At 42.9% G+C, this 27705-nt stretch overlaps 1 protein-coding gene across 1 annotated transcript in view; it reads left to right on the top strand.

Annotated features, from left to right (window-relative positions):
• The window catches only part of LOC137372873 (cystathionine gamma-lyase-like), an 84100-nt gene extending 59779 nt beyond the window's left edge, over positions 1-24321 (top strand). The window contains exons 8-12 of the mRNA XM_068037248.1: positions 2053-2205; positions 8819-8940; positions 10378-10430; positions 18936-19074; positions 20691-24321. Of these exons, the coding sequence (XP_067893349.1) occupies positions 2053-2205; positions 8819-8940; positions 10378-10430; positions 18936-19074; positions 20691-20726 (503 nt within the window). The 3' untranslated portion in view covers positions 20727-24321. The remainder of the gene's footprint in view (positions 1-2052; positions 2206-8818; positions 8941-10377; positions 10431-18935; positions 19075-20690) is intronic.
• Positions 24322-27705: the final 3384 nt, after the last annotated feature.

Below are 27705 nucleotides of genomic sequence, written 5' to 3'. Positions count from 1 at the left end.
TATAGCTGTTTCCATTTTTATTTTCCAACCAGCAATCATCTTGCTTTACCTTTTTCTGGTCAAAATAATTCTATTCTATTTGTATTTTTTTTTTTTTTTTGCTGCTTCCTTTGGCTGAAGTATTGTTTATGAAATGTCCCAGCTTCATTGCCTTGAGCTTCCTAGAAGGATACCTTCAAGGCCACTGAGTCACCATTTTCAGTAGATTTTTTAAAAAGGCATTCATGAGATGTGGGCATCACTGGTAATGCCAGCATTTATTGCGATTTGTAAGTGTCTTTGAAGGTGGTGATGAGCCTCTGCCTAGAACTGCTACAGTCCTTGCAGTGTCAGCACACCCACAGTACTATTGGGGATGGAGTTGCTGGGTCAAAATCCTGGGACAGTGAAAGATTGTCAAGATATAGTTCCAAGTCAGGCTAGTGTGAGACTTGGAGAGGAACTTGCATGGGAACACCAACTTACAGGTGGTGTTCCCACGCGACTACTGCTCTTCATCTTCTAGATGGTAGAAGTCGTGGGTTTGGAAGGTGCTGTTGAAGGAGCCTTGACAAGTTGCTGTAGTGCATCTTGTAGATGGTACACACTACCATCACGGTGTGTCTGTGGTGGAGGGAGTGAATGTTTCAGATATTGTTCAGGGTGGCAATCAAACGGGCTGCTTTGTCCTGGATGGTGTCGAGCTTCTTGACTGTTGGAGTTGCATTCAACCAAGCAAGTGGAGAGTATTCCAACGCACTCCTGACTTATGCTGGACAGGTTTTGGGAAATTGGGAGGTGAGTTACTCGCCACTGAATTCCCAGCCTCTAACCTGCTCTTTTAGCCACAGTACTTGTATGGCTGGTTCAGTTAAGTTTCTGGTCAACAGTAACCCGTAGGATGTTGATGGCCATTGATTCAGCAATGGCAATGCTATTGAATGTCAAGGGTATTGATTAATTTGCTATTGCTAGCTCCTGCATGAACATGATCAATTTTTCTTCCCTCTCCATCATGGAGATTTCTTCTCAAATGTCAAGAAAGTTAAAGAGTAAGTAGTAGATTAAATGTGGGCAGTTTTTATAAGAGAGAATGATGGGGTTCAAATGAAATATTTTCCACTATAAAAACCAAACTAGCCAAGAATGAGATGCCATAAAGAGTTGAGGATAAAACGAATTCTAAAGAAAAAGGCACATGAACGATAAAGGAGAGGATGGCAATGGGACTGTTATGAGGTTGAGAACAAAGTTAAAATGACAATTGGAACAGAAGAGGCAATCTGAAATGAAAATGTCAGAATATAAAAGTAAATAGTCTTCTATAGGCACATAAGGAACAAAAAGGGAATTAAGATGAAGATAGACTGGCCTCAGATGAACAAAACAAATTCGCAAGAAATTATACTAAAATGATAGAGATATTGAATAGATATTTTATCTCTGTTTTCACCTAAAGAGGCTAACCGAGGAAATGACATGAAAAGTCATGGGATCTGTGCTGGGACCTCTGTTCACCATATACAAAAATATTGTAGAGATATGATAAAATTTGTAGGTAATACTAAATTAGGGCATGTAACTGACTGTGAATAACTGGCAAAATAAAGACATAAACATGCTTGCAGAGTGGACAGATAAATGACAAATGAAATTCAGCATAACACAGTGTGAGATGGTTTATTTTGTAAAGGGAATGAGGATGGCAGTTATTCCCTGGAAGATAAACTAAATATGATGGAGCAGAGATTTGGGAATATAAATGCAGAAATTATTAAATAGCTACACTTTTTGACAAGGTCAGAGTGTAACAGAGTACTGGGCTTTTTTTTTATGGAGTAATAGAATTCAAAAGCATGGAGATAATCTAAACAGAATCTTAGTTGAAACTCACTTGAAGTGCTGTTCTGTTCTCTATAGGGTATGAGGGTGATTTAGAAAATGTACAAGTGCATTTGGTATGCTTTTCTATACTTCATGTTTTCTGTACCTACTATTCAAATAACTTCCAAAATACAAAATATGATTTATAGAACTTAATGTTTTAAATAGAAATATTGATTTGTGTTGTAGCTATAGGTGCTGTTCCATCTCCGTTTGACTGCTACATGTGTAATCGTGGCTTGAAGACCTTGGCCCTTCGAATGAAACAACACTTTGAGAATGCTCTGGTTGTAGCCCAGTTTTTGGAGGCAGATCCCCGGGTAGAGAAGGTTATTTTTCCAGGTCAGTGGTTTAGACTTTATTTCTATTACAGATGTGGAAGGCTATTTCTGGACTAAACTGACTTGATGGATGATCTTGCCCTATCTTTGTATTTGGTTGGCTGTCTGATTGTGGTGTGGAATTGCAGCAATTAACAACCTGGTCAGATGTGAGTTAATTCATTAGATACTCTGTTCCTTTTCAGAAAATTACAGTGCTGATTATTGTGTGCACGTGTCTTATTCCAATAACTAATGTGATCTTGTACTGTACTTAGTGTAGTATGGATAACATCTTAACCATTTTAATATAGGATTGCATTGCCAGTGCAGTGAAATGCAGTGGTGGTAAAGCAGTATGCCATGTACTATAGTGCATTTCTTCAGACTTGAGAAAATCTGATGGTGAAATTGATATTGGAAGCCATCAAGGATGCGACACAGGTTCCGGAAGATTGATAAATATGAGCTATTTCTGGATTTGTTAAACTTACTTTGGACTACCTTTGTTTGCTACTAGTTTTATTTTTTAAAAAGTATGTTTTGTATCTGTAAACCTTTTGCCCATGACCACATTTGTCAAATAGTAACTTTTATTCCCCTTTTAATATCATCCCTTATCTCTGGAGATGCTGAGTCATGCAGGAGCGCTGTTCCATGAATGCTAGATGCCTTACAGCACCTGTCCTCTGGTTACACTTAGTCATGGAGTGTTATGCTATTTTTCAGTGCAAGGACATTGCAACTGAGCTCAAGCTGGTGCCTACTACCTATTAACATGCCATTCCCAGCAGAAATTGTTAGGCAGCTATCTGAAGTGGGCTGTAGGTGCAGCTGGGACAATTTTGTCATGTCTTTATTGCTGGTATGACTAACTCAACCCAGTTCAGAGTTTGAAGCTGGTAAGTTCCTCATCTGTATAAATCAATTCTATACTGGACAAGGCAGTTGTTAGCTGAACCTTTGTGGCGCTGTTGTAGTTTTTGAAGCAACCTTCATTTTAGATCCTTTTTTCCTCACCTGTCCAGTCCATCATCTCTTCCGAGAGCCTGGTTCTTGCTGACATCTGGTTCTTTGCACAAATGGCTCCTTCTGGTGAGATCCTATATTGATTATCAGCAGGCTTTTCTAACATGATCATCAAAGCTGAACCTGATGTAGCCTTCATCTAACATCCACACATGCATGCTTTCCAGCAGGGATCACCTGGATAATGATTAGGAGTGGGAAACCTGGCTCCTTCCTACTCCAATTCTGGGCCCCTGAGGCCGACTAGCATTATTACCACTGCACCAGCTGACATCAGCTAACTCCAGAGACTGGGATTCACGCTTCAAACCTTCCTGGTCTGTAGGACTTGGTACCACACTGGACCATACATTTACCTACTAAAACACTGGGAGACAAAAGTGCAACTTTTTGCTGTACTTTGGCTAGAAGTTGAAGCACATTTGTTAGTATTTGATTTAATATAACTGCTTTGTTTGACATAGTTAAACATGCTTTTCAAGCCTTTCAACTTGATTTGCAGTTTATGTAATCAAATATATTTGCGGAATGCTTTTGTATCTGGGAGTACACGAGTGATTTCTAGTATTTTGATGACCTCAGTGCTGTGGTTTGTTTCTGTAAGAAAAAGTTTGTACAATGTGGCCCTGCTAGAACATGATTTTTGTATGTCTTTCAAATGAGTGTTATAAGTCTTATAAATAAAACACTTTATGCAAAAATGATAGTTTACCCCATTTCCAACAGTTCTTTAAAAAATTGACTTTATTTTACAATAGTTAAAATTGTGCTGCATGTGGCTGCAAAATAGGGGGTCATTTAACATTTCCATTGTCCGAAAAGAAAATTGAATTAATTTTAGTCAAGTAAGGACTTGGCTTTCTTGTATGTTCATTGATCAAAATATTAGATTGAAGAATTACAGTAAATTAGCTGTTGAATTTGGCAGTTGAGAATGAAAATCCCAGCTGGAAAGAGGTGGGTCAATGTGGATGGAGTTGCAACTGAGAAAATAAATAATTTCTGTGTTGCATGCACCAGTATATGCAGAGGGTGCAGAAAACTTTTTTTTTAAATCTGCATGAACAGCTCATTACCATGTTAATTACTTTTTAAAAATAATTTTAAAGCTGCAGTGGAATTATAAATTGCAGTTTTATGATGACCTTTCTCCAAACAGGTTGTGGAAGTAAATCTTTAAACTTGGTATGATATGTTCCAAGAGTTATGGAGATACCTCTTGCGAAAAGCAGCAGTGGTAAGAGATTGTCCAGGTGATCTGACTTTGATCAGTTCTTGATTGATTTAAAGCATTCCTGAATTTTTGCATTTTAGAAAGTATACCAACATTCACTACCAATTGAGATTGGATTAATGTTTTATTTTCATGTATGAGGCGTGGGAGAAAATTTGCTTGCCTATCCTCTTGCCCTTCAGTCCACATGCATGTATGCATATATTGGAATGGTCAAACTCAATTTGCCCCTTCCTTTCAGCCTCCCAAACTCAACTGAGTTTTTAATTGTGCTGACATCCATGTGATTTAGGCACTGAAGAAACTAAACCCCTACCATAAGCAGGCAGAGAAATCTTAAACATGTATATAGTGCCTTTAATGTAATTGTATTAAGGCATTTCAAAGGAGCATTATAAACACAATTTAACACTAAGCCACATAAGGTGATATTAGGGTCAAAAGCTTGGCCAAAGAGAGAGGTTTTAAGGAGCGTCTTAAAGGAGGAAAGAGAGCGAATCGGAGAGGTTTAGGAATGGAATTCCAGAGCTTAGGACCTAGGCAGCTGAAGACACGGCCACCGATGGTGGCACAATTAAAACCCGATGCTCCAGAGGCCAGAATGTAAGGTATCTTTGAGGGTTGTGAAGCTAGAGGAGGTTACAGAGATGAGGAGGGGTGAGGCCATGCAGGGATTTGAAAACAAGGATGAGAATTTTAAAGTCAAGGTGTTGCTTGACTGGGAGCCGGTGTAGGTCAGTGAGCACAGAGGTGATAGGGAAATGGGATCTGATGCGAGTAAAGACATAGCAACCGAATTTTGGATGACCTCCAGTTTACGGAGGGTAGAATATGGGAGGCCAGTCAGAAGTGTGTAGGAATAGTCAAGTCTAGATGTAACAAATGCATAGATGAGGGTTTCAGCAGCAGATGAGCTGTGGTAGCAGCAAAATTGAGCAGTGTTATGGAAATAGATGATCTTGGTGATGGCATTTTAATATTTGATCTCAATATGAACTTCTGATCACATGTGATACCAACGTTGCGATCTGTCTGCTTCAGTCACAGACAGTTGCCAGGGAGAGGGATGAAGTTGGTAGTGAGGGAATGGAGTTTGGAGCAGGAATTAAAGACAATGGCTTCCGTCTTCCCAGTCTTTCCAATATTTAATTGGAGGAAATTTCTCTTCATCCGCACTGGATGCCAGATATGTAATCTGATAATTTTAGCAGCTGTGGAGGAGTCGAGAGAGGTTGGGGTATGGTAAACCTGGGTGCCGTCGGCGAACATGTAAAAACTAATGCTGTGCTTTCGAGTGCTATCACTGAGGGGCAGCATGTAGGTGAGAAATAGGAGGGAGCCAAGGATAGATTCTTGTGGGGCACCAGAGGTATCTATGGGAGCAGAAAGAGAAGCCATTGTAGGTGATGCCCTGGCTACAATTAGTTAAGGATCGAACCAGGCGAGAGCGGTCCCACTCAACTGGACAACAATGGAGAGGTGTTGGAGGATGGTGTGGTCAGCTGTATTAGAAACTGAAAACTGGTCGAGAAGGACGAAGAGGACTGGTTTAGCTTTGTCACACTTGCGTAAGATGTCCTTCGTGACATTGATAAGAGCCGGTTCAGTATTGCAGCAGGGGTGGAAACTTGATTGGAGGGATTCAAACATCGTGTTTCAGGAGGGATGGGCATGGATTTGGGACGTGAACAGTTCAAGGACTTGGGTGAGAAAAGGGAGGTTGGAGATGGGGCGGTATTTTGCAAGGAGGGTGGCGGTCAAGGGTGTTTTTTTTTAGGAAAGGGATGACTGCAGATTTAAAGGAGGGACAGCACCTGAGGAGAGAGAGAACTATTAATATCAGCTAACATGGGAACCAGGAGGGGAACTTGTGTGGTCAGCTGTTTAGTAGGAATAGGGTTGAGGGAGCAGGAGGTGGGGTCAGGGACAAGATGAGCTCAGAGAGGGCATAAGGGATATAGAGAAAGTTGAGTTCAGTGCTAGGGCAGGGGGAATTTTCTAAGAAATTTGGCCCGGTGGGCTGGCAGAAGGGAGGGAAGAGGCAGCAGCAAAGAAGTCCATGAGCTTCCTGACACTTAATTGTTGGAGGTAAGGCTGGAGACAGGGAAGAGGGGTTTTAAAAGATGGTTTGCAATAGAGAAACCAAGCCAGGGGTTTTCTTTGCATTCCAGGATTTTAGATTGGAGATACAGCACTGAAACAGGCCCTTCGGCCCACCGAGTCTGTGCCGAACATCAACCACCCATTTATACTAATCCTACACTAATCCCATATTCCTACCAAACATCCCCACCTGTTCCTATATTTCCCTACCACCTACCTATACTAGTGACAACTTATAATGGCCAATTTACCTATCAACCTGCAAGTCTTTTGGCTTGTGGGAGGAAACCGGAGAAAACCCACGCAGACACAGGGAGAACTTGCAAACTCCACACAGGCAGTACCAGGAATCGAACCCGGGTCCCTAGAGCTGTGAGGCTGCGGTGCTAACCACTGCGCCGCCCTCCATGATCTGGAATAGTGAGCAGTTTTAAACAGACCAGAGACGGCCCGAAGTGCTTTATGTGGTCCAGCCAAATCTAGTGGTATATCTAATCTAAGCCAGTTATCCACTATATCCTTTCAAGTCAGCAGACTTAAAGGAGTGGACATGAGAGCCATACTGGGGGAACCTCCAGGCTTAACAGACTTGCTTGTGTGTGTATCTTGGTTGATGTGGGTTAGAAAAACTAGAAGATCAGTACCCTGAATGTGCAGCTATTTATAGTAGGCTGTTTGACGATGCAACACCAGGTGGCACAGTACTTACACATGTGCAAATGCACCCTCATGCACTGAAACGTCACTGTCCTGAGACGTTTTGGTAGCTGCCAGGAGTAAAGATGGTGCTGCTCAATTTATCACAAACACAAAAATCCCCAAATGCCCACAGTGGCTGCGATCGCCATCTCCATCCCACCTTAAACAGTACCCTGCTCCCTCCTGCCATCGTGCTTCTCTTCGCTGCTGCCTCACGCGCCTGTCTGCTCGCCATTTGCTCCGTACCTCACCATTTCTCCTCCCTCCCAGTCATGCTGCATCCTTGCCTCTGCTCCCCACTCTTTCCTGCTATTGCTCCCCGCTCGCAGTCCCCCTCTCCACTTCTCTCTCGCCACCCACCCCCCTGCGCCCCCCCAACTTCTCCCCTATCCGTGCGGGGAAGAAAGAAGGAGATCACGGGAAGAGGCCAGTCCGGAACGAGGGGCCCACAGGTAGGTTGGAGGGGTTGGTGAAGCAGGGAGCGAGCGGCCAAAGGAGAAGTGTCGAGGCAGCAGGCAGACGTTGTATTACCAGATGACGTTTACGCGCGCAAGCGTGAATTAGTCCTGGCAAGCTGGGTGCTGACGTAGGCTGCGCATGCACAGCGCCATACTAACAGCAAGGGTCCGTTCTGTGCATGTGCGAAGCTGGGAGCGCTCTAATGTTGGCACTGGGCTGCGTTGTCAGGAGTCGCTTTGTAAGGGTACTGGAATATAAGCCACTAATATTTAAGTAGGGACTCTTCCCCACTTCAGTTTACTTTGAATCAAAATTCTGTGCAAGTCTTGAAACCATAAGCTGCAGTGTTGTCCAACACTGCAAACTACTATCAGCTGGGGGTGGGGGTTACTATGAACAAAGTAACTCTTGACAAAGCAGCCCAGCGCCGATTTGTCATCAGAGCGCTCCCAGCTTCGCACGTGTGCAGAATGGATCTTTGCTGTCAGTATGGTGCTGTGCATGCGCAGCCTACGTCAATACCCGGCTTGTCAGGACTAACACATGATGGCATCGCGTACCGCAATATCTGCTCGCCGCTCACTCCCCGCTTCACCACTTCACCTCTCCCTACCCCCCCACCCCCACCACCACCACCAAACCACCTACTGTGGGCCACTCGCTCTGGCCTCGCTACTCCCTCCCCTCTGCTCTGCCTCTGCTTCCTCGCTCCTTCCCACTTCTGGTCCTGTGCTCTCCTGCGATTGCTGCCTTTCTTCCCCGCGTGAGTGGGGTAGGGGTGCTGGTGATGGGGTGTGAGTGGCCGAGGGGGGAGAGGCGACGGGCATGGGGAGGCAGTGGCAAAGAGAAGCACGATGGTGGGAGGGAGCAGGGGACTGTTAGGCATGGGATGGAGCTGGCGATGGCAGCCAGTGGGCATTTTCTTTTTTGGTTTTTGTGATGAATTGAACAGCGCCATCTTTACTAGCAGCTGCCAAAATGTCCGACTGTGATGGTTCAGTGCATGAGGCTGCATTTGTGCTTGTACAAGTACAGTGCCACCTAGTGGTTGCATTATCAGCAAACCGCCTTTTTGAAAAGCCTCCTTTTTCACCAACTGTATTCTTTTCAGGTCTCCCTTCTCATCCACAATACAATCTGATGAAGCAGCAGTGCACTGGGTGTTCAGGCATGATGGCTTTCTTAATTAAAGGAGGATTGGAAAATGCCAAGACATTGCTTAAAAATTTAAAAGTGAGTACTTTTGAAATTTCATCTACACTTCATTTCTTATTAAATTTGGCTTGTTTTAATATGTTTGGTGAGCCCACTTCTAAAATGAGTGGGCATATTAGTTTGTTCACTTCCATTTCTGTCTGCGATATAGCTGAACCTGATTTGAACACTGTCAAATTAAATGAGGTGTTCAGCTGTCTTTAAAAGAGAAGGATTTTTTTTTCTGGGAGAGGAGAAATTTTCTAACTGTTTCAGTACCTTGTCCAGGTGGCCATGCTTCAACAGGCTGTTGGATTATGATAGGGCATCACAGGTGACCTCAAATTTACCTTGCCTGACATCCCTACACGTGTACTCTGCAGCAATAAAAGAAAAGCAAATTTTGGAGATACTCAGCAGGTTCAGGCAACATGTGTGGAGAGAGAAATAGTTAATGTTTCAGGTTGATGGCCTTTTGTCAGAACTGGAAAAACTTGAGGATGTAACAAGTTTATATGGAAGTACAGAGATGGAGAAAGAGGGGAGGAAAGAACAAAAGGGAAGGCAGGAGTGATGGGATGATGGTGCAAGGCCAAAGAAGATGGTAATAGGACGAGTTCAGAAACAAACAATGGGTCTAGAAGAGATGTAAGTGGGAATAGCGGAATCACTACTAACAGCTGCTTTCCCCCCCCCCCAAAAAAAAATGGGGGCAGTGGATCTAAAATTTCTAACTTCATGTTGAGTCTAGAAGGCTACAAAGTGCTGAATTGAAAGATGAGGTGCTGTTCATTAAGCTTATTTGAGCTTCATTGGAATAGTGTAGGAGGACAGGTCTGTTTGTATGGGAAGATGCCTTGGGAAGGGTGTGTTGGGGGTGATGGAGAAGTGGACCATGGTATCGTGGAGGGAACATCCCTTTGGAATGCTCAAAGGGAAAGGGAAGATGCGTTGGTGATGGCAGCCCACTGGAGGTGGGCTAGAGGATGATCTGTTGGAGGGGAGGATGAGGGGAACCCCTCATGGTTCTGGGAGGGAAGGGGTGAGAGAAGTGTAAAAATGGAATGGACGTCGTCAAGGGGCCTGTCTATCCCAGTGGAGGGGAATCCTCAGTTGCCTTTCTACTTTTCAGCTGTTTGTTTTTGTTCCCTGTCAAAGCCAATGATTGCACTCTTTGCTGATTGGCTGAGATTAGCAAATGTGGCTCAAACTGTGCCTTGGACCTTTTTGGCCTATTTGGGCAGAGCTGCTTTGACTCTTTGAAGAATATGTTGCTATTTCAGGATTTTAATAATCTATGCATGTCTATGGTAGCGAAAAATCTATCTAATTTCATTGCTTATTGTCAGATTCCATTTATGTAAATAGATATCTTCTGCTTCCTAATAGGATAGATTGTACATGATCTGTATCAGGAGTGAGATTCTGAGTAGAATGACCTTTTTTCTTTCATGCTTCACTCTCTTTTTCTTTCAGCTGTTCACGCTTGCCGAAAGTTTGGGAGGATATGAAAGTCTAGTGGAGCATCCGTAAGGAATTTTTTCAAATATATCTGTTTAAGCAAATTATTAATCTGACTCTGCCTGCCTGGCTTTGATGGCAGTCCCTATTTATATAAAAAAATTTTCAACATAGCAAGCTGGCAAAGACTGGCTTTTCAACATGCCAAGGAAACTATAAATTGGCAACTGGCAATAAGCAGTTTTCTTAGCACGATGAGGAACAAGTAAATGCACAGAGAACGACAGTCTAATGAGAGGAATATAGATCTGAGTCGCACTATTTTAGCTGTAGAGATAGCTATTGAATTTAAAGGGTATAAGGATGGGTTATTTGAAAGTATGAAATTATGAAGGTAATGCAAGAAAACAAAACATTTTTCACAATGTATGTGTTGTGATATGTTTACAGAAGAAATATCAATTACATAAAAAGTTGCTGAACACTCAAATTTCCTCAAATTGTCATGGGCTGAATTTTGTGCTCCTCTGAAGTGGAGTTTTAAGTGGGGTGGGAGGGTTGGCGGTTGATCAGCATGAAATTGGCCGCCACAGAACTTGACGCCGTAATGCTGCGTTCCAATTCTTTCGAAAGCAGTGAAGTACCGTGGTGGCACTTCCACACCGCCATGACGGCATTGGCATTTACATATGTTAAACACCCTTTAGCATACATCTGAATCCAATTAAGTGATCTTACCAGGCATGCGCAATCTTGTGTTGGGTATGCAGCACTCGCGTGCCTTCAGATTTGCATCTTTAAAAAGCTGGCGGCACCGAGGTGAGAGTCCTCGGTGACTCAAAAGGATAATTCATGGTGCTGCAAGTGGTGTGTTTGTTGGGCTGGGGAAGTGGGGTTTGGGCGAACTCTAAGTGGTGTCTTTGTGAAGGGAGGATTGGAACATAAGAGCAGGAGTAGACCATTCAGCCCATTGAGCCTGCTCTGCCATTCAATACGATCATGGCTGATTATCCACTTCAATGCCTTTTCCCCACACTATCCCCATATCCCTTTTATGTCATTTGGTATTTAGAAATCTGTCAATCTCTGCTTTAAACATGCTCAATGACTGAGCTTCCACAGCCCTCTGGGGTAGAGAATTCCAAAGATTCACAACCCTCTGAGTAAAGAAATTTCTCCTCCTCTCGGTCCTAAGTGGTTTCCCCCTTATTTTGAAATTGTGTTCCCTGGTTCTAGACTCCCCAACCAGGGGAAACATCTTAGCTGCATCGACCCTGTCTAAGCCTTTAAGTATTTTGTAGGTTTCAATGAGATCACCTCTGCAAGTGGTTGGGGGGGCTTGGGGGTGGTTTGGGCAAACTCTGCAAGTGGTATGTCTGTGAAGGGGAATTGGGAGAACTCTGCAAATGTAGAGATGGTTGTGCAGGGCACTGAAATGTTGTTGGTTTGCTCATTGCCTTGCATTTTTTTGGAGATTGTGCTCGTCCCAACATCAATCCATACCATGGCGCTAATGTAGGCTTCTCTTAGCCAAAATACCAACATCTCTTTGCCCAGATAGGTAAACCTCACCTTTTTTAAGGAAGTCGAAGGAGGTAGCGATGGGTATGATTCACCCTGTTTTCTTGGATCCCCTTGCTGTGCTGAGGCGAATCCGCCAGAGGCGGGCCCAAGAGGCAGCTGCAGCACAAGAGGAGCCTCCCAGAAGTGATCAGCAGCAGCTGAGAACGCAACGAAAAGCACCGATGCAGCAGCGAGTACATAGAACCTACCTGACAAACCTTCAGATATTTGAGGGAAACTGCTGGCGAAGACTGCGGCTGTCCAGAGAGGCCGTCACAGACCTCTGCGCACTGCTCAATGATGATTTGCAACCAGTGGGTTTTGGTGGTCACCCTATGCCTGTGGCCCTAAATTTTTGTGTCTCTGGATCATTCCAGGGATATATGTGGGGTCTGTCAATCGGCTGCCTGAAGGATTCCTGCACTGGTGCAGGAGTGCATTCGGGCATTGTGGCTGCTGGAGCATGGCTGACTGGCGGAGGGGATGAGGAGCTGGTGTGTTCAAATCACCCTGAGAGATGACCAGAGATGTGGAGCACTTCCTCTCCTCCCTCTCAAAGCTCCTTGGAGCCTCCCTGCTCACCAGAGAAGGACTAGGAGCTGGATCGTTCTCCGGCCTTCTGGTCCTTCTCTTGTCCTGCCACTGCTGAGTGGATCTCCTGGCCAAGGCGAGAATTTGTAGGTAATTGTGCATCTGTGGAATGTGGCTCTCCAAGAGGGTCACCAGCCTCTCCATGGATGAACGCATGCGCTCATGCTTGGGATATGGCAGCAGTCATGACATAGATAGACTCCCCCACCATCTGCTCAAGGTTACGGATGGCCTCTGGCGTCACCACCAGATGTTGCCTTCCCTCTTCCTGCAACTGCAGCATGCTGTGTGCTGCTGAATCCAGAGGCTTATCAGCCTGGGGCTTAACTTGGGCCTGGCCACCCACAGTTCTCCTGCTGTCACAGGCTTCAGCTCTCAGCCTCAGCCAGCTGCACGGGCACGTGTGTTGTGCTTTGTGACCCTAACTGTAAAGCCGAGCGGATTCCCATTTGAGGTGAAAGTATCTGAGCTGGTGGAAGGTGCAGGAGAGTCATTCTGCATTCTGAGTGCTCCTCGTCCTGCAGAGGTTGTCATCAGTCTCTCGGGGTTTGTGGTCTCCTGCAAACGGTGACCTGCAAAATGCAATGGAAATAACATAGATGTGGGGTAGGCTCCACATATCCCATTAAAGACAGCATGCCAGAGCTAATTCACCGTGACTGCTGTATTTGTGTCTGATTGGCAATGATCACTCTCTTGAGCTGGGATCCTGGGCTCCCATGTCAGAGATGGCATATCCTCTTAGGCACCCGGCTAGTTGCAATGCCTCCTCTTTGGCCTGACTTAAAGGATGCAGTTCAGGCACTCTGCCACCAGTCTTGGCTGTATCCTTCCTGTTATGGGCCCTCTTCTCCTTTAAAGAGCAAGGATGCATATATTGAACATTGCCAAATGTCAACATCATGGTTCTACTAGCATGGGCACTTCATCAACACCGGGGGGATGCTTTGTCTGGCATATTGATCCAACCTGTCATGGATCTAACTTGCTCCTGAGGTATTAACGGAGACTTGATTCATATGCAGCTAGTCATCTGCCATCAATCTGCTGTGACTACCCTGTCATTAAAATTGCAGTGACAGTAAAGGTCAGCTACCTGACCCGAACCTGACTGGACCCGACGACGTGGGTTGGGTCACAACTCCGAGTCTGCCATTCGGGCTTGTGTCAGGTCAGCCGGGTCGGAGACACACTATCACCAGCTTCGGTAAGTGGCTGCAATATAATGTACTTTTTGGACTTCAAAGGTCGTTTTGTTAGCTATTTTAAGCTTGTGCAGATAAGCAACAAAGTGAAAAACAGAAGGTAAGTTAACTGATAGTTGAGTCGGGTGGGGAAAAAATTAAATGACTCTGGCCGGTTCAGGCTCGGGGTCAGATGTGTTTCTGTCGGGCTCGGGTTGGGTTTCATTTGCAGACCCGAGCTGGCCTTTAAGTGGCACCCGTGTGACATACCATGTAGTGACAATCCGATCACACCAAGCCTTTTTGGAATGTGCCACTTACCTTTGCTGAATGCAGGAGGTCATTGACCCTCTTCCTACATTGGACCCAGTTTTGTCCCCAGGGCTACTAACCTCCTCTGCAATCTCTGTCCAGGCTTGCTTGGTCAAGCAGGAGGCCTTTTGCCATTGCTGGGGAAAAGGACCTTGCGGGGGCCAACCTTGCTGGGACCTCTGACATGATCAGAAGGATGCCCAGTGGAGTGGCTTGCTGTGTTTTAACCTTTTTTGAACAGCACTGAAATGTTGCTTCAGTGCGCTCCTATAGAATGCAGGGAGACAGTGAATGCAGGGCTGGCAGGCTTTTAAAGATGGTGCCAGCATCTGGTCCTGCATCAGGTGATGCCATGAATGCTGCTGGCGATTTTGGGTGGGGTGGAAATGCTGCCCCCATTGTGCAAAATGGCCACCTGCCGCGTAATCGCGGCAGTGTGGCTAATAATGGGACAAGCTGGAGCAGTCTAAATTTAGAAACAGTGGAGGGGTCGATAGAGGTGGTGGTGAATTCGAGCTGGGTGTCATCATACAATGTGGAAACTGATGCTGTTTTTGGATGATGTTGCCAAGGGGCAGCATGTAGATGAGAAATAAGACGAGACCAAGGATAACTTCTTGGGACGCCAGAGGGAATGGTGCAGGAGTGGGAAGAGAAGCCATTTTGGGTGATTCTCTGACTGAATAGATAGATGAGAACGGGGCAAGGCGAATGCAATCCTGCTCAGCTGGACGATGGTGGAGAGGCATTAGAGGAGGATGGTGTGGTCGACTTGTCAAAAGACTGCAACCAGATCGAGAAGGATCAGCAGAGATTGTTTATCTTTGTAACCGTCATATAGGATGCCAGTTACTAGGGGACATAGGTTTAAGGTGCGAGGGGCAAAGTTTAGAGGGGATGTGCGAGGCAAGTTTTTTTTTTTTTACACAGGGTGGTGAGTGCCTGGAACTTGCTGCCAGGGCAGGTGGTGGAAGCAGATACGAAAGCGACGTTTAAGAGACATCTTAACAAATATATGAATAGGAAGGGAATAAAGGGATATGGGCCCCGGAAGTGCAGAAGGTGTTAGTTTCGGCAGGCATCAAGATCGGCACAGGCTTGGAGGGCCGAATGGCCTGTTCCTGTGCTGTACTGTTCTTTGTTTGTTCACTGCCATTTTTCTTACCTGCTGCTGCTCCTGGTGGTGTGATGAGAAAATTCAGCCCTCTATTCTTTTAAAAGCCTTTATGCTGTTGATGAGATTTAAGCCCTCTGGAAGTGTTGCAAGGTAGCAATTACACCTGCTCAAAGGGAAATGAATACTGTGTATACACCTACTATATGCATTAAAATAATTGGTGTGCACTCATATAGAAGTTCTGTAATATAGTTCCTGTTCATTTTTTGATTAATCTGGACTGATCTAAAAAATGTATTTGATATTTTATATAAATATTTATAATTCAAAGTGTTTTTTTGTCCATTTAGCACTATCTGATCCATGAAAAATGTGACTACTAAATATTATTGGACCTATTTCTTTGGTCGGTAGTAATCATGTGATCTTTCCTACCCAATTACTGGTATTCCCAAAACAGCCGTTAGTGAGAAACACTTAGTATTTTTTTTAAAGTATTCAGTCTCTCTTTTTGACCAACAGAGCAATTTAAAAAAAAAGATTTTTTTTCTTTTTGCACAATGGTGCAAATACAAGAAAAATAATCAATTGCTGTTTTTTGACTAAAATTGGAAACTTTTCAAATTTTATTCCTTTTAATTCCACAAACATTAAATTCAAATACTACACTATGTAATTCAAAGTCACTTAATCCTAATTATTGGTTGGTTGAAAGCTGTGTTTAAATTACTCAATTCTCAATGGATAATTCAAAATATTGGAGTGGAAATAACCAAGTTAACAGCAGTAGATTTTGTAGTCATTGTGGTCACATTGTTGACACAATTAGCAAAACCAAAGCATTTTTATCTCATTAGTCACTCGTATTTTCAAATTACCTTAGAATAATAAAAAAACATTCAATTTGATTCCTTGCTCTATTTATATTTTAAACTTTATGTTGTGTGGCTTTTCTTTAATTTTTACAGTGACTACTTTGAATTAAATTTTATTAAAGCTCAAAAGATTGGCATTAATAATTTTGATAATGAGACATTGCCTTCAATACTTGTACTGCACCTGCTTTTACCTAAATCATTTTATTAGACATTTCCTTTTAACTACTTTTTTACTCATTCTTTAAGTTTCAGACAGAACAATTAAACATTTTTGGTGATTCATTATATTTTGTTAGTACTGCTGAAAGAACAAAATACTATCATGTGTCTACTTAAATTTTTAGTGAGCCTCAAAGGATTGTTCTTTGCTGCTGACTTGAATTGATTTTGTATTTTGTCCCCTTTACAGGAATTAAAATATGTAGCACTTATTCACCCCGCAAACAGTTCAGTCGTTCATCCTTGTGTTTTAGCCAGCGAATCATTTTTTAAAAAAAAAATAATCCCACCAAACATTTAACTACATATCTTGGGAGAATTTTTATTTCAGTTCCTTCTCAGAATTAAAACATTTTTTTATTTACAACAGCACAAAAACAATTTTGTTTATCATTGCAATACATAAGAATTACAACACTATGATGAAAATAACTACAAACTAGGTGTAAAATACAGAAAGTTGTGTGATTGCTTAATTTGTTCCATTAACAATATCACAAGCTTATTTATCCATAAGATTTTACATTTGCTTTGTGTCACCTCTCCCACTGGGATTAACTCAGATATTTCTTATATTCTTACTATGTCTGCTTTTGGTCTGAAGTACACATAGTAAACACCAAATGTTTTCTCTGTGGCAGCTAACCATTTTACTTCAGCTTGGAAGATATAGTTCACTAAAAATGTGTATGTAAATTTATTTAAAGGTTTGTTCAATTTGAGGCATCTTATGAAATTTAAAGTAGAATGGAATAGTCAAAACTAAATGGCTGATTATTGATATTTTATTATAGCCAAGCCTTTTACAAACCTAAGGAATGTGCATTATCACATCCTCAGGATGTCCTAGTCGTTTACATACAAGTTACTTTGACTATAGTCATTGTCATGCAGCAACATGTAGAATATATTATGAACGCTGGACTTTGTAACATGATTGTTTTAAAAATAGTGATTTTTAAAACATTAAGATGGAGTCTGGAAGATCAGGTGACCTCGTATCCACTCTGCTCAAGGGCAAGACAGAAATCTTGATTACCAGGACAGCAGAGAACATAGATCAAAGACTTTTTTGTTTGAAAGAACAGAGACTGCAGGGATAACACCTGAAGAACAATGGGTTTCACCCACCCAGACTTCTGGGTCATAAACGAGGAGTCAGTGATTTTGAAGATACAAATGTGCCAAGCAGCTGTTAACGCCTGGGAACAATGGAAGGCCCAGGTGGCTCTGAAACCACACTTCTGGACTTTGCATATTAGACAATAAGCTATTGTCTTTTGAGTCTAGATAAATTTTTAACAGATTTCTGAAGGCTGTAAGAAGGGAACCCAGTGGTTGGAGCCTCCGAACAGGCTGTAAGGAAGGCAACCAGTGGTGGTGGCCTAGAGAGACAGGGAGAAGTGGAATACCTGCTCTTAGAAGCCTGATACAGTGAAAGGCTGTGAAGACTGGAACCTGTTTGGAAGTTGAAATTTGCAGAGAAGTAAAAGCCCAACATGATCACCAGGAATCTCCTTATTCACGGACGTCCAGCTCTGAGAAGTGAAGGAAGAAGACATTGATTTTTGAAAAGGTCTGGAAGGTCCAACCCATGGCAACTGGGAGGAGTTTGGAACTTTTATCTGCGAAGATTTTGCCATCAAGAGGACTGTGTAATGTATAAGTGTGTTGTGAGATTTTTAACAAGAAAACACCTTTCTTTGTAATTTGTGGTATCAGCTACTTACAAAGTACTGTTTAGTTGATGGGGATTTCATTTAGTTTAGTTGTTATACTAGTCTTACAATGTGAAATCTAGTCATGCAATTCTTTTAAATGGCTCTGGGGATTCATATCTTGTATTTTTAACACTAATGATTTCACTGAGGTCATAATAATGGTTAATAAATTTGTATGTCTATACAGGCCTATCAATAACTCTACACCATGAAAGAAATGAATACAATTAGTCCTTCCTAACACAAATTAATGTTCTATTTAAATTCTAGCTTGTAAATCTTTACAAAATTTTCCACTTCAAAGCAAATCTTTGTGAATTTTATCTTCATTTGAAAAGGGAGGAGAGGAACATTTTTCCATATTTGTCACCAAATGCTTGCGGGTCAAGTGTAGCATGGTTAGAATCAAAATTGAGTCTCTTATTCTAGCCCAACAATGTGTGTCTGCCCATATTACATTAAAGCACCCACTGCACCAGTGTGACACTCTTCCATTTACCACATAAACTATTTTTCCTCTGAGTGAGATTGCTAGTTTGATACCAAGTTAGAGGCAGTTTTGAAACTGCACCTATGCCCACCAGAGGCTGTTGAAATCTGCCTAATGCATTTCATCTAGTATACCTGCCCTTTTTCAATCAATTTTATAAAGCTTTATCTTGCATATAGGGTATGCAATCCTATCAATCTGGGTTGAGTTGGGATCCCAGTCCCATGTGTACGAAATAACTATATCACAAAAATATCAAGTGTGTCTCTGTCTATTCCTGCAGTCATTTCCAAGGTTCCAAGTATTGGCTAAGTCTTTGGGATGAGGTGGCTGACAGGCTTGGAATGAAAGCACATTTCTCCTCCACCCACTCACCCAGTACTGTGCATGTGCAAATACAGGAATAGAATCTGCTTTATATATACACTCGTACTGTGTTTGGCAGAAAACATCCTTAATAAAACAGCGCAACACTAATCATTCTGCATTCTGTTTTAGGGCTCTGATGACGCATGCTTCTGTCCCGAAGGAGGATCGCAATGCGTTGGGGATAAGTGACACCCTGATAAGATTATCTGTTGGTTTGGAGGATGCAGCAGACCTTATCGAGGACCTACATCAAGCACTAAAAGCTGCAGTAAGAAATCTAATTTAAAGGGGAAAACAAAATTAATGGCTTTTGAATATTAGTTCTGACCTCTACAACAGAACATCTTGAGTAAAAGCATGAATTGCAAGTTGTTTCTTCAGTGTAACTTGGAATGTTTTTATTCTCCCCTGCCATCTGTTCCCCTAACCACCTGTTCTCCGCTTCAATGCTGATGTCCAGCTTTGATCCCAGATTCTTATCTGAGATAGGGATGCTATAAGTGGCCTTGGTGTTCCTGATTGAGGCGGGGAAGGCAATCGGCCAAAGTTCCTACTTCTAGTTTGAAATGGGTAATGGTGTCCCACAGGATGCAACTGTGGCCATTTTTGTTCCCTGTGTATCTCAAATGATTTGGATATAAACCTAGAGAGTGGTGTCAATTTGCAGCTGATCCCAAAATAGGAGTTCTAGTTAATTTCTTAGACCTGTGAATAACGGATATTGAAATGATAGTGGGAATGAGCTCAAAAGTGGCTGATTAGAATTCTATGTCAATAAGCATGAGGTTAATACATTTGAAAAAAAAAAGCAGTAATTATACTCTGAATGGAAGCAGGTTTGGTGCTGTGAAAGAGCAGAGTTATTTGGGGTACAGGTTCACAGAACATTATAGGTAACACCCTTAGTTGATGCTATTTTTAAAAGTAAAAGCCAACGGCATTTTAGGTTTTATCATGCAGCAAACCTAATGACGCGATATAAAACCTCCTGAGAGTATACTTTGGGAAGATATGGAGGCTTTAAAGAGGGTGCAACAGTGATTCTCTAGGATGCTGTTGGGTATGAGGAAACACAAATATGAAGAAAGACTTGAGAAATTGGACTTTTTTATTAGAACAATATTATGATTGAGAAAAGCTTAAAAATTATAAAAGGATGGAACAAATAAAAAGAAGCGTGGTTGTCAAGAGCAATGGAACACCAGTTCAAAATTAAGTAAGATGTATGGAATGGAGGGCAGGAAAAATACCTTTAGAGTGTTGATGCTGTAAGTTAGCAGTTGAGACACAAATGGCCAGCATCCAGGATTGCATTGGATAGGTGAATGAAGGGAGTTGAAGAAACAATGGGTAAATGTCACTTGAATTAGTTGCTGACAGTCGGATATTGACGTGGACTATTTGGGTCGAATGGCCTATTTCCATGTTGTAACTTCTATGTATTTCTATGCTTACCATCTAGTGACTTGTTCTTGAAAGCATATGAATGTCTGATGAGGACAGTTTTGAACCTTTTGGTGGGAATAGCCTGCTGACCTTCTGAAGAATGGGCACTTGGTGAGGTATGAGAGAGTATCAGACCCCTATGGTGTTCTACGACAAGCAGGAGTACCTGTTCTCAGGAGAGATGCATGTTATTCCATATAAGATGTTGATGCACTCTTGCTGATCAACACTTTGGCCTAGTCAGCTTGTCAATGTTTGCTTGAAAAAAATCATCACAAGGGCCCCCTCTGCTATCACGTCGACACCTGGCGCCAATTCTGTTCCTCCTGAATTTCTCGCCATTTGGGTGAAGTACCAGGAGAGTAGGATTTTAAATAACAGGAGTGAGTTGAGGGAAAAAGAATGTCACTCACTTTTTATTAAATTTTGTTTTTCCAGCATCCGAATGTGATTATACCTGCTGAGCGTAACTGAGTGTTCCCTTGAAGGAGATGCCATTATTGATGGAGGGTAGTCTCAAAAGAAGAATGGCAACACATTTTGCAGCAAATTATGAAATTTGATGATCCACATAACTGCAGCCTCTTGAAATACTTTGATCTATGATTAATCTCTTGGGACACTGAAATTGTAATATGTATGCAAACTGATAAAGTAGCAGATTCTGCCTTTTCTAATATTTTTGTTGTAGCTTTGCAAAGGGTTGACTTGTATTCATTTGCTAAAATTTGGATTTTTAAAAAAAATCTTGTACCCTTCTCTGGAATGATGGTGGGGGAAAACGAGGAAAATATTTTTATGATGCATTAATGAGTTGAAATGAATTATGATTATGCAATTAAAATTCTGGAAATATTCAACAGGTCAGACATTGTTTGGAGAGAGAAACAAAGTTAACGTTTTGGGTTAATGACCTTCCATCAGACCTACAAAAATTTTGAGATCTAATAGATTTTAAGCAGGTATAGAGGCAAGGAAAGGTGGGGTGGATAGGGGTTTGGGTAGAACAAAAGGGAAGGTCTGTGCTAGGGTAGAAAGCAGGAGAGAGTAAATGACAAAAGGGATGATGGTGCAGGCAAAGTGAGATGGTAAAAGTTTAATTTTTTTTTAAAAATGGATCTAGAGGAGGTGTAAATGGGGATGGCAGAATCATTACCAACAGCTGCTGAACAGTGGTTATAATCTGAAATTATTGAATTCAATGTTGAGTCTGGAAGGTTGTAAAGTGCCTAATTGAAAGATGAGATGCTGTTTCTTGTTTACGTTTAGCTTCATTGGAACAGTGTAGGAGGCCAAGGTCAGAGTAAGTGATGCGGAGAATTAAAATGACAGATGACCAGAAGCTCAAGGTCACGCTTGTGAACTGAAAGGAGGTATTCTGTAAAGCGGTCAATCCGTCTGCATTTGGTCTCCCTAACGTGGAGGAGATTGCATCATGAGTAGCGAATATATTACATTAAATTGAAAGAAATACAAGTAAATCAGTTTCACCTGGAAGGAGTACTTGGAGCCCTGGAAAAGGAGGAGGCAAAAGGGCAAGTGTTGCATCTTCTGTGCATCTTTCATCTTCCTTTGCTTCCACATCCGTTTTTGACCAGAAGTCTTCCTTTTGCACAGTAGACCCTTTTCTCCTATCTTCAGCATTCCCTCTAGCCATTTACTCTCTAGATCTTTTCATTGGGAGCTGTTGGCGTGACATCAGCATCTCAATTTCTGTTCCCCTCACTCACTCTAATAACTTATTTCCCTCTGTGCACTGTTCTCTCTGGTGCAGCCCTAACATTGTCATTAAACCTGCTGACATGTGCTGTTTGGTGAACTGACCTTTTTACCTTTCAGAAGCTGAATGAGAGCCCTTTGACACCTCCCACGGACCCTGAACATCAAGCCATCATTTTCCAGACTATCACTGACCTCACCTCCTCCTGCAGACTTTCCCTCCATGACCTCCAATATCATAATTCCCCAAACCTGCACAGCCTGCTTCTATCTCCTTCCCAAGATCTACCACCTGCACAGGTAGACCCATCATTTCAGCATAATCTGTCCCCATGGAACTGATTTTTTCCTAATGACTTGCCCCCCCCTTGTCTAGTCTCTTCCCACCTAGATCAACAGTTCATCTGATGTTCTCTATCACTTTAATAGTTTCCTTGCCCAACTCTCTCCTTTTCACCAAGGACATCCAATCCACCTCCATCCCCCACTAGGATGGCCTGAGGGCTGTCCACATGTCTCTTGACCAGAGGCCCAACCAGTATCCATCCAACACCACCCTTCTCTGCCTGACTGAACATGTTCTCACATTGAACAACCTCTTCTTTAACTTCACTCACTTCCATCAAACAAAAGGTGTTGCTGTGGGAACCCATATGGGTACTAGCTATAATAAAAACAGAAAATGCTGGAAATACTCGGGTCAGGCAGCATCTGTGGAGAGAATCAGAATTAATGTTTCAAGTCATAACCCTCCATCAGAACTGGGAAAAGTTAGAAATGTTACAAGTTTTAAGTAAATGGGAGAGAGTGGAAAAAGAACAAAAGAGTAGGTCTGTGATAGGGTGGGAGGTGTTAAATGACAAAAGTTGGTGGTGCAGAGCCAAAGGCAGTGGTAATGGGACAAGTACTGCGCTGTAATGTTCTAATTCTAAAGAAACAAAAGATGTATCCACAGGAAGTATGAATGGCAGAATAATGAACAGCTGTACAACAAGAGCAAAACAAGATTAAGACTGAAACATGCAAAGAAAAGGAGACCAAATAGGGGTTGAGATTGGAGTCTAAAATTGTTGAACTCCATATTGAGTCTAGAAGGCTGCCAAGTGCCTAATCAAAAGATGAGGTGCTGTTCCTTGAGCTTCATTGGAACACTGCAGTATGCTGAGGGCCTGCTAAGTATTTCCAGCATTTTCTGTCTTTTTTTTTTATTTCCGATTTCCAGCTTCCATAGTAATTTGCTTTTGAATTGGGTTCTAGCTATACCTGCCTTTCGTTGGATATGTGGAACATTTTGTTCCTGTCCTACTTGCTGTCCCCTCCCTCACTACTTTTTCCTGAACATTGTATCAGTGCTATTTCTGTTCTTGCCCCGAACTGGAAAATTTCATCAATATTACTTCCAATTTCCACCTTTCCCTTGCCTTAACATGGACCATCTCAGACTCTTTCCTTCCTCTACTTCTGTCTCCATTTCTGGGGATAGGCTATTGACCAGCATCCACTATAAGCCCACAGCTACCCTGACTTCATTTCCTCCCACCTCACTTCCTGTAAGGACTCTCTTCCATTCTCCAAGTTTCTATGCCTCCATCACATCTGTTCTGACGATGACCCCTTCCATACCAGTGGTTCCGATGTCTTTTTCCTCAATCAAGTGTTCCCCCTCCGCTGTGGTCCAGAGTCCTTGATTGTGTCTGCTCCATTTCCCACGCTTCGGATCCCTGCCCTTCCCCTCCCTCCCAGAATCATGATAGGGTTACGCTTGTCCTCAGCTTCCACCCCACCAACCTCTACTTTCAGCATATCATCTGCTGCCACCAACACATCTTCCCTCCCCTTTCAACATTGCAAAAGGACTTCTCCCTCCATGGTTCACATCTCAATCACCCCCAGAGCCCCCTCACTTTTTCCACAGAACCTTCCCGTGCAAGCACAGGAGATGCATTATCTTCCCTTTTACCTCCTCCATTCCACTGTCCAGGGCCCCAAACCCTCCTTCCAGGTGACACAGCAGTTTACCTGTTCTTTCAATTTAGCATGCTCTATTTGCTGCTCATGATGTGTCATTTAATCCCTCCTTCCTTTCACCCTATTACAAAAGTTCCCTTTTTATTCTTTCCCCTTTGCCTGCCTCTGTACTTAAAATCTGGTGCATTTCTAACTGTTCCCAATTCTGATGAAAGGCCATCAACCTGAAACATTAGCTCTGTTTTTCTTTCCACAGATGCTGCCTGGCCTGCTGAGTATTTTTAACTTTTTTTGTTTTAGATTTCCAGCATCCACAGTATTTGCTTTTGTAATGATTTCTACGCTGCTGTCTAAACATTAAACTTCTAACTGTGGTACGTGCCCTTGGATTTCTTGTTCCTTAATTATAAAAGGATAAAGTACACATTAGAATTTGACACTTAGCACAATGTGTGCCCAAACGCAACAATGGCAGTGCGGTATGTCCTTCAGTATTGCTACGTTTAATGCACTGGGTGAATCAAAGCAATTGAAGTTCTCCATCGTGTCTGCACTGGCTCTCCGAAAAAGCAATTCCCTCCGTCCCATTCCCCTGCCTTCTCCCATAACCCTGCACGTTCTTCCTTTTCATATAACTGTCTAATTCTCCATAATTGGGTCTATCCCAATTGCTGGCAAAGACTTTGAATAGTTCCAAATGCAATAATCTATTCTTGAGTCTCACTGCTCACAAGCATTGTATAAAATTCTCATCATGGTAACATGATACTTTGATTTACACCTCTCGTGAAAAACGCCTGTAATTATTTTGGACAAGATTGATGAACATCAGCCTGAGAAATAGAGGTGCACCCAGTTGCCTGTTGCTGAACGTACAATGCATTAATGATACTGAGGAAACGCTGGCACCTTGAGGGTCTGAGAGCTTGCCGGCGTCTGTTGTTACCAAAGTCCTGGGTGTTGGCCAGGCACTGACTAATGCTGAAAACCCATTTCTATCCTTCGGTACCAAAAGTTCAGCAGTTGATTAGTACACCAGAATCTTGCAACCAAATTCTATGTAAATCAAGGGCAAATTATATTTAATCCCCCCAAGGTGTGATGCTTATTGTTTTAACGATATAAGACTCCTTTCATAAAAGGACTCCCTTTGGCCGGAAGCACTTGAGATAATATTGCTGAAGCAACTCCACAAGTTGATACAGTTGCTCTTTAGATTATATTTTCTCAGCTATTTGAAGTATAAATATCTACTTGCATTACATGGAGAAGACAGCCAAGTATCCTGAAACAAACCAGCTTTGTGTTCACAATCCACTCCTATTTGGGTTTATTTCTTCCCCCCCCCCCCCCCACTCCCTGCACCATTTCCATTGGGGGTTCCTCTTCAGGATACATCCACATACTCTTTTTGAAAAGGAGGGTTTGAACTGGAGAATCTGGCACCCTTCCCTGGCCACTATGCCATGGAACCACAGAACATTTCTGACTTTGCTTCCCTGAATCACAGAATTGTTACAGTGCAGAAGGAGGCTGCTTGGTCCATCGTGTCTGCACTGGGTCTCCGAAAGAGCAATTCCCTCCGTCCCATTCCCTTGCCTTCTCCCCATAACCCTGCACGTTCTTCCTTTTCATATAACTGTCTAATTCCCTTTTGAATGCTTCAGTTGAACCTGCCTCCACCACACTCAGGTAGCACATGCCAGACCCTAACAACTCTCTGCATGAAAAAGTTTTTCCTCATGTCACTTTTGCTTCTCTTAACAAATACTTTAAATCTGTGCCCTCTTGTTCTTGATCCTTTCACGATCCTATCTACTCTATCTAGACACCTCATGATTTTGAATACCTCTATCAAATCGCCTCTCAGCCTTCTCTTCAAGGAAAACGGTTCTAACTTCTCCAATCTATCTTCATAACTGAGTTTCCTCATCCCTGGAACCATTCTCATGATTCTCTTATGCACTCTCTCCAATGCCCTCATGTCTTTCCTCAAGTGCGGCGCCCAGAATTGGACGCAGTACTCCAGCTAAGGCCTAACTAGCGTCTTCTACAAGTTCAACATAACTTCCTTGTTCTTGTACTTTATGCCTCTATTAATAAAGCCCAGAATACTGAATGCTTTATTAAGTGCTCTCTTAACCTGTCCTGCAAGCTTTGATGATTTATGCACATATACACCTAGGTCCCTCTGCTCCTTTAGAATTGTACCCTTTATTCAGTATTGTCTCTGCATGTTCTTTCTACCAAAATGAATCACCTCACATTTCTCTGCATTGAACTTTATCTGGTACCTGTCTACCCATTCCACCAACTTGTCTATGTCCTTTTGAAGTTCTACACTATCCTCACAGTTCACAATGCTTCCAAGTTTTGTATCATCTGCAAACTTTGAAATTGTGCTCTGTACAGCAAGGTCTAGGTCATCAATATATCAAAGTGATTCCTGACAACGCTAGCTGCCACTGATGTCATCAGGCTGCGCAGCGGTGCACACATGCGCAGACGGTCTCCTGCTCTCTGCGCGTGCGCAGCATTCCGGCTTGCCAGGACTGGTTAGCGCATGCGCCGATGACGTCAGCGTGTGAGGTGTGCATCTTCGGGCAACGCGCCTGGTTGGCCTCTGCGCATGCGCTTCATGCAGCGCCAACAGGTAGTCACGCATGCGTCAAATTTCGGATATTCACGCATGCGTCAAGCTTCGGCGCGAGTTTCTGAAAGTGGAAGGAGGAGAGGTTTTGTCAGGCATTTTATCGCAATTATTTAGTCGTTTTGAAGATTTCAGTCTGCTTCATTTTTATCAGAAAGAGGAGATTGCTCCAAGGTAAGTTGTTCTGAAAACATTTCCATTGTCTGGGGCACTGCATATGCTCCAGTCCCTGTTGTAAGTTGCTCTGTTCCTGCACCCATCAGAGCAGTGCACATGGACACACAGCCACCTGCTCCTGCACCCATCAGAACAGTGCACATGGACACACAGCCACCTGTTTCCCCATCCGCCCTTGGAACAACCATGCAGAGCCTTGTGAGACTCCGCAATTGCCAGCTGCTGCCTGTCAAGCAGAGAGGGCATCCAAAGCGGTCAAGCACTTGGGGAACATTCAGCAAGAAGAGACTGAACACTAAAAGAAACAAGCATGCCGTGTCCAGTGGTAGCACAAATGTGAATGCTCTTGCTGTGTACACAACTGGCGAAGTGGGAATGCAGCCACACCCTTCTCCATCCTCAATGTTGCTTTAAGGCAAAGGTAGACAAGAGCGAAAGAAATGGAAGGTGATGCTGATAGTAGCAGGCAGGATTAAATGGGAACGGATGGGAAGGCGCAGGAGTAGCATAACCACTAGCAGGGAACTGCTGGGCTAAATGGCCTGCTTTATGTTCATAGTCCAAAAGAAATGTGCTTTTCCCAGCACCCTCACATCATTCATGTTTTCCCTGAGAGCAGCATTGAACCGTCACGCGATAGGGGCAGCAACATCATCCTGACTCCTACAGCTGAGGTAGGTACTAAGTGATTCATTGGCAGTGTTATCAGTACATGCCTTTACTGCAAAACATAAAGCATGCTCAACAGTAATTTCATTGGAGGGGGGAAGCTCTGACACTGATGTTCTTTCCTTATTTCTTTTCATGTAAAACATGCCGTCGAGAAAACAATCCTTGAGACTTAAGGTCAGCATTCAAGCAACGAAGGCAACTGGATCATGCTGCGGAGCTTGTCACGATGTGGAAAGGAACCTTGCGTTTATGGATGAAGTGGGAGCG

This window comes from Heterodontus francisci, chromosome 8 (assembly GCF_036365525.1).
Source record: "Heterodontus francisci isolate sHetFra1 chromosome 8, sHetFra1.hap1, whole genome shotgun sequence".
NCBI lineage: Eukaryota > Metazoa > Chordata > Chondrichthyes > Heterodontiformes > Heterodontidae > Heterodontus > Heterodontus francisci.
This window is presented reverse-complemented; position numbering and strand designations above follow the sequence as displayed.